Below are 11,494 nucleotides of genomic sequence, written 5' to 3' on the forward strand. Positions count from 1 at the left end.
CTGGCTCTCAATCCACTGAGTCACCTGGCTGCCCTGAGCAGGTTAATTAAAAAAACAGCAACAACAACATAGAAAAACCCACATGAAATTATGACGAGCAAAACAAGCAGAACCAAGAGAACATTATACACAGCAGCAGAAATATTGCTTTAAAAATAATTGTGGGGGGAAGCTGGGCAGCTTAGTGGATTGATAGCCAGGCCTAGAGACGGGAGGTCCTAGAGTCAAATCTGGCCTCAGACACTTCCCAGCTGTGTGACCCTGAGCAAGTCACTTGACCCCCAGTGCCTACCCTTACCACTCTTCTGCCTTGGAGCCAATACACAGTATTGACTCCAAGACGGAAGGTAAAGGTTTAAAAAAAAAAAAAAAGAATAATTGTGAACATCTACCTCCAATGAGAGAACTGATAAATAGAAAAGGCATGATGTAGTTTTACATATACATATATGTGTGTGTATGTAGTCAAATGATGCCTTCTCTGATGTGGAGTAGGGAGGGAGATATGGGCACTTAAATGTAACAAACCATCTAACTAGTTAATTTATAAATGTGTGTGTGTGTGTGTGTGTGTGTGTGTGTGTGTGTGTGTGTGTGTGTGTCCATGCTGTCTGATCCCAGGAAGCCAAACCAGGAAAAACGGATGAAAGGGGCAAAAATAAGTTTCCCAGTTCTTAGAACTGTTCCAAAGTAAAATAAGTGGCACTTTTTAAGGGGTGAGGATTTCCCCTTCTTGAAGGTCTTCAAGCAGAGGCTAAATGATCACTCGTTGGGTACATCAGAGTGGGGATCCTCTTTCAGCTATGAGTTGGATTCAATGACCGCCATTTGTTACTTTTGTGATTTGGGGAACATCATGTCACCTCTTAGAACCTCCATTTCCTAATCTGCTTTGGATTACATGAGCTCTAAAGTTCCTGCCAGCTCTACATCCTAATGTCTGTTAGTCAGTAAAATATATTAAACACTATGTGCCAGGCACTATGCTAAGCACTGGGGATACATAGAAAGGCAAAAGACAATCCTTGCTCTTAGTCTAAAGAGGGAGATAACATGCAAATAACATTACAAATGAGAGAGAGAGACAGAGAGAAATTGATGATGAATAGATAGATGATGGAAGGGAAGATGGATAGAAAGATGATGAGTAGATAGTGATACATAAATTGGAGATATCAATAGAGGGAAGGCTCTGGCAATAAAGGAGATCAGGAAAGTCTTCTTGCAGAAAGTGAGCTTTTCACTGAGACTTGGTTCTACGAATTAAATTGATGTGTGTGTAGGGATATTGGTGTTTAAGGATGCCTCTTGGTTTACAGAATGGAGTATCAAAAAGAACTAGACTTGAAGTCAGACCGTCTTGGGTATTTATTCATTGAGTGACCTTGGACAAAACTCTTAACCTCTGTGGACCTCAGTTTCTTCCACTGTGAAATGAGGATGGGGTGGACTCCAGTAGTGTCAGACTCAAATAGGATCCCTGTGGCCTCCATATTGACTTAGAAAACCATAAACTATCATTATGTATATTTTATTGTATTTTTATTTATTTCATTGAGCATTTCCCAATTACATTTTAATTCAGGGTTTCCCCAGCCTCTTGTGCACTCGGGTCATGAGTTTGATATATTTAATTTTTTACTCTCTAATCCTATGTCTACTACAAATTCTCCTGTCTCCTAGGCTGGCATAAGAGTCATTAAACACTAAAGGAACCACCACCCTACAATGCAGATGCCCCACTGCATGCTGGGTGTGTGCGGTTGTTTCCATGAAGCTAGGGTGAGTTGCCATGGTGACAACTGGGTTGGGGGAGCTGCTAATGCCTTAGAGACCCTGAATTAGCACACCCACCCCTCCAGTTCCCCAAAGCTGTTATTCCATCTGTGCAGAGAGAAGCGTCCAGCAGCAACTAGGGGAAATAGAGGGAACTGTGGAAAGATCTTTTACAGACCTCAGTCAAAGCCCCCAAAGCTGTCCATAATGGAAAAGAGTTTCCCATCCCCTCTGCTGGACCATGGCTGCTCCCCATCCTCACCTCCCATGGGATTGACTAGGCAGAAGGAATTTGTACCGCCTACCCTCCCACCCCTAATCCTAGAAACTCTTGTCATGAGCCGCCAAACCCTGAAATGGAGAGGTGCGGAGGGATCCCCTGGGGGGGGGGGGGAGAGGGTAGAACAGGTCCCCAGCCTTCCAAACAACCCTTCTTTCACTCCTGCCTTCCTTCCTTTCTTCCCACAAAGTTCAGAGGGCTTGATGAGGGTCAGGTGAGGCAGCATGGAGTATTCTTTTTAGCCTGGATTCTCAGGATAATAGGCTGAATTCTCTAGGGGCCCCTAATGATTCCTCCCCATTATTCTCTGAGAGGAGAGTACCTGCTCCCAGAATTCCTGAAGGACAACCCCAAACTATTCTCCAGATGAAAGAACGATTGTCATATACAACCTGGCCACCAGATGTCGCGTCTGGGAGTCCCACCAACTAGCTCCGTGGAACTCCCAGATTTCAGTTTCTCCTGTCTTTGGCCATACCCTGGAAGGAGCAATCCTAGGATGAAAGGCCTCTCCCACCCAGGAGTCCCTCTACTCATAATCTGTGTCAATGGGGCAACTGCCTGAGGCTAATAGAATTAGATGGGAAGAAAAGGTGGTCATCATCTCAGAAGCTAGGATAAAGTGTATTAAAGAAGTAAGTTCCCGGATGGGAATCAGGGGGAGACAAGTGAGGAATGCTTGGGGAGATAGGGGAGAAGGACTTACTTCTCCCTCATGTTCTCTTCTCTTCTCTTTCTTTGGAGCTGTCATTGCCAGACCTCTGAGGAAACAGTTCATTCCCTTCTTCCTACTCACCCAGCTCCCTAGAACTGTGAAGTTACATAGAGTTGGGTTGGGTTGGGTTGGGTTTGAGTGAGGGGTTTGGGGGGACAGAACAAATCTGGCAGATGCCAGAACAATCTGGAAATGTGATTGCATCTATGTTGGGAATTCCCAGTAAGGAAAATTCCTTCTCTTCCCCCACCCCTTGCATATGAGCAACTTATATGATTTATAGTCTCAGAGAATTGTCTGGAGCCCTGAAAAATTAAGCAGCTTCCTCCAGGTTCACAAAGTTGAGCCATGTTGATGACAGAAATTGATCCTCCAGGTTTTCTTGACTCCAAGACCACCTTCTATAACCAAATTTGAGCCTAGGATCACAAATTTAGGGCTGACAACACAAGATCATGTGGTCCTTCCTCATTCATTTTACTGATACACAAACCAAGGGAGAGAGATTGTCCTCTTCAAGGACCAAATTCAATTCCTCAAAAAATGTTAAGTACCTAGTTAATATAATAATAATAATAATAGGGTCTTACTAAAGCCTGGAGCTTAGAGATTGCTCCAAGTAGCCTTACTTAAGCTTGTCTATCTAAATGACAAAGGTCAATCATTTTCCCCACCTTTGCTTCTTTATGAGATCTTCTTGCCAAATAAAATAGGCATATTCTCTGTTATCAGTCTTTGGCTCTTGGGGTTGAGGGCGGGTTATCTTCAACAGAAGAGAAGTCACTGGACTCTAGTCCCCTCTAGTTGTTGAATTTGAGACATCTAGGAGTAAATAGCTTTGTTTGTAGGTCACTGTATTCTAAGACTAAAGAAGGATCCTTGGACCTGTACATTGAGCAACTCATCCAAGCTTCTTCTCTTTCCTCAGTTTACCTCTCTTAGATCAAAGGGCTTCAATCCTCTATCTTGCTTTACAATGTCTAGACAGACCGTAAGGAATTGCAAAGAGACCAAAAGGCCTAAGGATGATTTCAGGTGCTTTGATAAATGCCAGAAATGGGCTGAGATATTTGCACAGAGCCGCCTCTGAACTCTCTGACCTCTTCCTGTCAAATCAGACCTTTTCTTCCCACCTGGGAAATATTGATTGGAGATGCTGGTATAATGTAGCCGAAGTCTGTTCAAATACAGTTTGTTTGCTGTGCTATTAAAAACCCTTCTTTTCCTGACCTGGTTCTCCCTGGTGGGGCCTAACAAACCTGCCCCCCCCCCCACATACACACACACACAAAACCATCATTCCCCACTTCCTGTCTCCAGCATTTACAAACATTCCTCTAGCTTGGTGACCATGGTCTTGCACCCACTGTTTCAATGACATGTACCGTACGTCTGTCTGCCCCGTAACAAATGTACTAGAACATCAGGACCTCAGGGAGTTGGCAAAGGAGTCCATTATTGTTTTATTTTTCCTTGCCTGCTAGCGTGGTGACCTGAAAATTTTATCAGGATATCTGACGCTTCCTAATGAAGACCCATATAGGAAAATAGGACTTAATGTAAAAAAGCAGCTTAAAGATCATGGAGTTCAACCCAGAAAGCCCAGAGAATATACGTGACTTGCCCAAGTGAGAGAAAGGAAGGTGGAGCAGGTTTGGGTGTGGAATTGAATTGTGAGAAAGGTGCCCTGGAGATCTTGGAAGAGGGAGTGGTTGCTGCCAGGACCTGGCTCCCTGCCCGTCCCCACCCAAACCTCTCTCCAGCTGGCGAGACAGTCTAAAAAGCCTCTTGCCAGATCCCAGGTTTCAGGCTTGGCAAAGGACAGGAAAAAAAAAAAAAAACAACCCTCGATAGGATTCCAAAGTTTTCCCTTTCCCAGCTGAAATAACCCAACACTCCAGCTGAGTCTGTGGTGGGCCGAGTGGGCAGCTTCATTCATGAGGGAGGAGGGAAAGAGAAATAAGGAGAGAAGGTAGCCCTCCTGAATTCTCTGCTGGTTGTTATTATGTGAAGTCATTCATGAAAACTTCTGCCTCTTCCTGGCTACGTGACCTTGGGCAAGTCACTTGACTTCCATTGCCTAGTCCTTACTGCTCTTCTGCCTTGGAACCAATGAAAAAATCTACCTCCTAGAGTCTAAGGAGGCATTCTGAATTTGCTTCCACTAACTGCTTTGAGATCCTTACGTACAATCCTTTTGAGTTTTCCCAGCTGTCAAATTGCCTTCTCTATTGGGCCATTTGTTTTGTCACACTATAAATCAGAAGGGGGCTGGGGGAGGGGGTGGCATTTAAGTGACTCAGTGGATTGAGAGCCAGACCTGGAGAAAGAAGGTCCTGGGTTCCAACTTGAACTCAGACATTTCCAGCTGTGTGACCCCAGGCAAGTCACTTAACCCCCACTGGCTAGCCTTTACTGCTCCTCTGCTTTACAACCCATATGTAGCATTGATTCTAAGACAGAAGATAAAGGTTTAAAAAAATTTTTTTAAGCAGAAGAGAGAAAGGATTTGTTGCTTTGTAATACAAAAGCGTGTCCTCCTTCTGAAGTTCAGTTAGGTCATGCATGTCATCCAGCCGAGAGACAAAGGAGGTAGATCAGATGACCTCAGGTAGGCTGTTCTGGCCACAGAATTCCACAGCGGCCAAATTCGTACTTGTATGTCATCAATGGCACCTCTGAAAAGAGTATTATGTTGGTTGTCCCTGGCCTTGCTCAACTCTCTTGGCCTTTAGCACCCATTCCTTACCCTCCCCCCCTCACCAATCCCTGAAGTCCCTCCTGGCCTTTCTAAACCAACACTACTACCCCCACCCCCACCCAAGGTAAGTTAGAGATATCAGACCTGGTGAGTTCTTCTGCCTCTGCTATTGGACTAGGAGGTTATCCAGAGAAACCTCTTTTAATCCTAATTAGCAGATGGAGGAACCCCATCTGATCCACCTCCCGAGACCCCCATTGGGAGCAGCACTTCTCCCTTCTGACCAGCTGAGGTTCCAGACGTGGCCCCATCAGAGTGCCTGAGACTCAGAGAGGGAGGGTTGGTTGCATCAGTTGCCACACAACTTGGCAGGGGCCCTTTTTTATAGGGGAAATTTCCCCTAAGGACAACAGCCAGGTGCTCTCATGGTTAACATGGGGGGGGGGGTAGAAATTCTGGGGGACAGATCTCATTTATATGGACCTCCTTCCTGGGCTGTGGCTCACACATACAGGCCTGAGGGAAGGCAGCCCTATCTCCATTTTCATAAGTAGCTTCTCCCCAGTGATCTGGCATTGCAGGGATTTGTGCTGCCTTGCTTATTCTAGCTTTTGTCCTCCTGGACAGTTCCCCATAATGGAGTATCCTTTGCTGTCGATCCCTGGACTCATCCTATCTCTTTCCTCTCACCCTTTACAGATCCAGAGTCCCAGAGAAAGAGGACAGTTCAAAATGTCTTGGACCTTCGACAGAATCTGGAGGAGACTATGTCTAGCCTGAGAGGTTCCCAGGTAACTCACAGGTAAGCCTTAAGTCATAATCTCCCTTGCTCCCTCTCTCTTCCACCTCTGCCTCCTCCACCATGGAACAACTCAATGTCTCTCCAGCTCTTTCACAGATATATATATGTATATATATATATACACATATATATGTATGTATATATGTATTCCACCCATCAGTGCCTCAGATGGTCCTGTCACTATTTCTCCTTGCCTTCTGATTAGCCAGATGTCCTTTCACCATTACCCCTCACTAAGACCCTTCCCTTCTAGCTAAGCTATCCTTATCTTTGTCGTTATTCCTAATTCAAACCAGCACCACCAGCAGAGATCAGGGAGGGTCATCTTGCTGTACTTAACACAGCTTCCTACTGGCATCCTTTCCTACTTGTGCCTGCCCACTCACTCCTTCCCCCACCCCAAATGCAGAGGGTCTCCAGGCTCCTGGCTGAGCCTAGAGACCTCTTCTCCCCTCAGCACCTCTACCCTAGCAGCCTGCTGGCCACACTCTCTGCCCTGACTCAATATTTCCCTTCCCTGACTCTGCTTGCTGCCCAGATGAGCTCATGCTGTCAGCTCTGTGGGGGGGCAGTAGGGGGCCAGACTGGGCTCTAGGGGTAATGAGTATAGGAGGCAGCCAGGATTGGGAAATTGTGGGGTGTGAGGGAGAAAGTTGGTTAAAGGACAAGTCACACCCTCGGTTGAATTAGAAGTGGGTTCCTCCCCTATCTCCTGGGGATGGAAAACTGAGAGCAAAGTTGGAAAAGCTAAGGGGATGGCAGTGATGAGAAGGGTATTTCCCTAAGCCCATGCTCTCAAGACCATGGTAGGACTATATTACAGTCCTTCAAATTTTAAGTACTTGGGTACTTAGCCTGCATGTCTTCCACCCCACTCCCAATTCAGGTATTCCATCACTCAGCTCTAGGCACCAAGTCCTGATTCCTATCCTTCAGTCCTGATGCTTAGATGCCATCCTCAAGGCTGGGAGGTCTTTTTCAATGTTTTCTTTTGAGGACTGAAATCAGAGATGAAGCATGCTACCCTTCTCCTGACACAGAGATACTGAACACAAGATACAGAATGAGCCATATATTTTAGGAGATAGCCAGTGTGAAAATTTTGTTTTGCTTGAATATGCATATTTGGTTCAATGGTTTTGTTTCTCTTTTCTTTTCCATTGAGGGATGGGATAGGAGAGAAAATAATTTTTTGTCGATTGTTCAGTAAAAAGTAGTAGAGAAAATAAATTTTTATTAATTAGAAAAAAATACCATTATAAGACAGATCCTTAGGCATGTTTTTGAAGTCTTTCCTTCCTTGTGCCTAAGCCAAGGCCTTCAGTATGACTTTTTTGAAGGAAGAGAAATGATAGAGAAATAAATTTAAGGAGGAAAAACAATTGCTGTGGGGAGGGATGTAATGTAGAGGATGGCAGCAGGAATTCCATGCTGCCATCCTCTACATTAGAGGGAGGATGCCTGAGAGGGTCTTGCAAGGGCAACTAGATGGCACAGTGAATAGAACACTAGGCCTGGAGTCAGGAAGACTCTTCTTCTTGAGTTCAAATCTCACTTCAGACACTGACCCTGGGCCAGTCACTTCACTCTGTTTGCCTATTTAAAAAAAAAAAGAATCCTGAAGGCCTCCCCCTAACCAGGATTCAGGCATCTCTAGTATTTGCCTCCTGATTCCACTGGTTAATATAGGAACACCAAGAACCTGGAAAACCAAACTGGTCAGTGGTCTAGATCACTAAACATAACACTAGCAATCTCAGTGTTCATTAGATTGGCCCACTTCAGAACAAGCTCCATCATCATGTTTCCTAGAGACCCCAACTGCTGAAACCCCATCTTGTTTCCACAACTCCACTCCAGCCAATCTTGGGAAAGAACTGTGACAGTCCCTCAGGCTCTGGATCACCAGCCAGCTTCATCCCAGGACAGCCAGAAAGAACTTAGTTACTGATGGGGTCACACCCAAAATGACTCATCCCCAGAGGAGTAGAACAGCTTCCTTTTCCTTGGCTGGACTGACTCTCACTTGCCAGATGTAGGACAGCTGTGACCAACGCTGTGGCTGTTTATTGTCTTCAGGAATGGGGCAGTGTTTGAGAGACTAGATCTAAGACTCCCAAGGAGAGCTAGATGAGTGTTCCTTCTAGGGGAGAGCCCTTTTCTCATCCTTTACAGAAGTTGACTTAGCCACTCCAAATCTGTTTTCGCCCCTGACTATGTCTCCAAGTTGGTTTTCACTACCAACCTTTTGATCAGATTCTTATTCTTACTATTTATATATCACATATCATGGTAGAAAAGGCAAAATGGTTGGGGGAGGGGAGGGACGGAGTTAGTCTCAGAGCCAGGAAGACCTGATTTCAAGATCTATCTTTGACATATATAAGTTATGTGACCCTGGACCAGTCACTTGACTTCTCAATGCTTTAAGTAAATCTCTAAGAATGTATGTTGCGGAGAATGCTCCAACCTGTGTTGATGGATAGTTTCCTCACCAGGGAGTTTCCCTGTACCAGTGAATCACAGGTTCATTCCTTAGTCTTTCCTGGATTTCTGTAGTCATTTCACTCCTCAAAGCACACCCAACCAACTACCCCATTTCAATTCTAGCTTAACAGAAGGTGTTGGCAGATAGAGTTAAGTATCCCGAGGTTACTAATGGAGCAACTTGGGTAGAGTAAACTAAGCCAACTTGTTCTATACATTGTTGCTGGTAGAGCTGGGATGAGAACCCAGACCTTCTTGGATCCCAGCAAAGGTCTCTTTCCACCAGACCACAGGGATGAGCCCCAAGGCTAGGTCATGGGGGGGTAGGTGGGTGCTGGCTTGCAGGTTGATTAGAGATTCAGTTCCTTTTCAGAAACTTTTGCACCTATTAAGTTCCCATTCTACTCCTACTATTTCTGCCCTCTGAAAATGGCCTGGGGGAAGGAAGGTATTATTGGGGGAGGGAAAGGGAAGAGGATTTTCTGGAGCTGGGGAGCAGTAGCCATGGGGAAATGAAACTTTCCTCTCTGCCTTGTGTTAAGCCTACTCTTCATACCCACCCACCCCCAGGCAGGAACTAGAGGCTAGTGTGGAACTGGGCCCAGAGGGAGGGGGGAAGCCTAATAAAGCCCAGTGACTTCTGCAATAAAAATCTTTCTTCCTGATTCAAAGGATGGTTCTCCCTGGGGCCTTGAGCCCCTCACTTTCAGCAGTTTTCCCAGACTTTATTATGTCTGGAGGATAAAAGAAGGAAAGTCATTTGGGAAGAGGCTTGTTTATCCTTAGCTTCTACAGAGGTCAGGACAGGATTAGCATAACCCAGGAAGTTCTTGATACCCAGTCTGATCATAGAATGCCAACATGATGCTAATGAATATATAAGACTCAGCCCAAGTTTTCTGAACTTCCAGAGCCTTCTAGGCTTATCTTATTCATCCTATCATCTTCATCATCATGGTTTTCTAAAGTACCCAGATGGTTGGGAAACTGTGTGGCTACAGGGGAGAGAACTTCAGAGCCTGCCACTCATGTCCCTTCTCTGTAATTTGATTCAACAGGAATTTATTGAGTATCCCCTAGAAGCCCAGTAATGTGGTAATCCTGAGGAGGAGTCTTTCTGGTCCTCACAAACAATATGAAATCACAGAATCCTAAAGCTAAAGTTGATGTGGATCTTAGAAGTCATCTATCCTACCTACCCACTCCCATTTTACAAATGAGGAAACTAAGGGGTGACTTGTCCAAGGTCCCACAAATAATCAAAAGTAGGATTCTTTTGCACAGACTGTCCCCCATATCTGGAATGCACTCCCTTCCTCTTGTATGCCTCTTAGACTGCCAAGTTTCCTTCAAACCTGAGATTAAATACCTCCTCCTATAGTAGGTCTTTCCTGATCTCCCCGATACTAGTGTATCCTCCCCAAAATTTTGTTGTTGTTTTTCAGTCATATTCAGCTTTTCTGTGACTCTACTTAGGGTTATCCTGGCAAAGTGAGGTGGTTTGCCATTTCCTTTTCCAGCTCATTTTACAGTTAAGGATACTGAGGCAGAGAAGAATTGAACTAGAGAACCCCTAAAATCCCTTTCAACTATGATCTACATTCTAAATAGGTGCAATGGATAGAGCACTAAGCCTGGAGTCAGGAAGATCTGAATTCAGATCTGGTCTCAGACCCTTACTAGCGGTGTGACCTGGTAGTCATTAACCTCTGTTTGCCTCAGTTTACTCACCTATAAAATGAGTCTAATACTAAGCACCCACCTCTCAGGGTTATTGTGAGACTCAAATGAGATAATAATTGCAAAGCACTTAGCATAGTACCTGGCATATAGTAAGGGCTATATAAATGTTAGTTATTATTATTATTATAATTATTCATCCTATGATCTATTTTAAAACAAAACAAAAACGTCTTCCAGCTCTTAAGTTCTTCTCTTCCTAAGAACCTGCCTTGTTCTTCCCTCATAGCTCCCTGGAGATGACCTGCTATGACAGTGATGATGCCAACCCCCGCAGTGTGTCCAGCCTCTCCAACCGCTCATCCCCACTCTCTTGGCGCTATGGCCAGTCGAGCCCCCGCCTGCAGGCGGGCGATGCACCTTCAGTGGGTGGGAGCTGCCGGTCTGAGGGGCCTCCAGCCTGGTATATGCATGGCGAGCGAGCCCACTACTCTCACACAATGCCCATGCGGAGTCCCAGCAAACTCAGCCACATCTCCCGCCTTGAGCTAGTTGAGTCTTTGGATCCTGATGAGGTTGACCTCAAATCTGGCTACATGAGTGACAGTGACCTCATGGGCAAAACCATGACTGAAGATGATGACATCACCACAGGGTAAGTAAATGGCCCTGTCAAGAGCACGGCTTAGAAAGGGGAAGAAGGCACTATCTTTGTTGGTCTGATGGAGACTGGGAAACTTAGGGATTCTTTCTTTCAGATTCTTTACAAACATTTTAAGAATGGAGATTTGATCTTTCACTTTGTCATGATTATTTGAAGCCCTGTGGAACCTCTTTTCACCAAGTCCTGGGCTATGGATTTGCTAGAAAGAAAAGGCAATATTAGAAATATTAATAAAATGTTCCATTAGAGTGGGGGAGGGGGAGGGGGAGAGTTTCTTCTCCCTATGTATGAATGGTATGGGTTTATGGGGTATGGTTGTCAGGAACTGGACTTTTTGGAGTTAATTAGCCAGTGATGGTGAAACCGTTTTTAAGTTTCAGAGAAGGTAC

General features: G+C 45.1%; 1 protein-coding gene across 1 annotated transcript in view; it reads left to right on the plus strand.

The window, feature by feature from the left end:
• The window catches only part of LOC123244575 (neuron navigator 1-like), an 86,292-nt gene extending 75,192 nt beyond the window's left edge, over positions 1-11,100 (plus strand). The window contains exons 2-3 of the mRNA XM_044673087.1: positions 6,172-6,274; positions 10,731-11,100. Coding sequence (XP_044529022.1) covers positions 6,172-6,274; positions 10,731-11,100 — 473 coding nt within the window. The remainder of the gene's footprint in view (positions 1-6,171; positions 6,275-10,730) is intronic.
• The last annotated feature ends 394 nt before the right edge of the window (positions 11,101-11,494 follow it).

The sequence above is a fragment of the Gracilinanus agilis genome, chromosome 4, assembly GCF_016433145.1.
Source record: "Gracilinanus agilis isolate LMUSP501 chromosome 4, AgileGrace, whole genome shotgun sequence".
NCBI lineage: Eukaryota > Metazoa > Chordata > Mammalia > Didelphimorphia > Didelphidae > Gracilinanus > Gracilinanus agilis.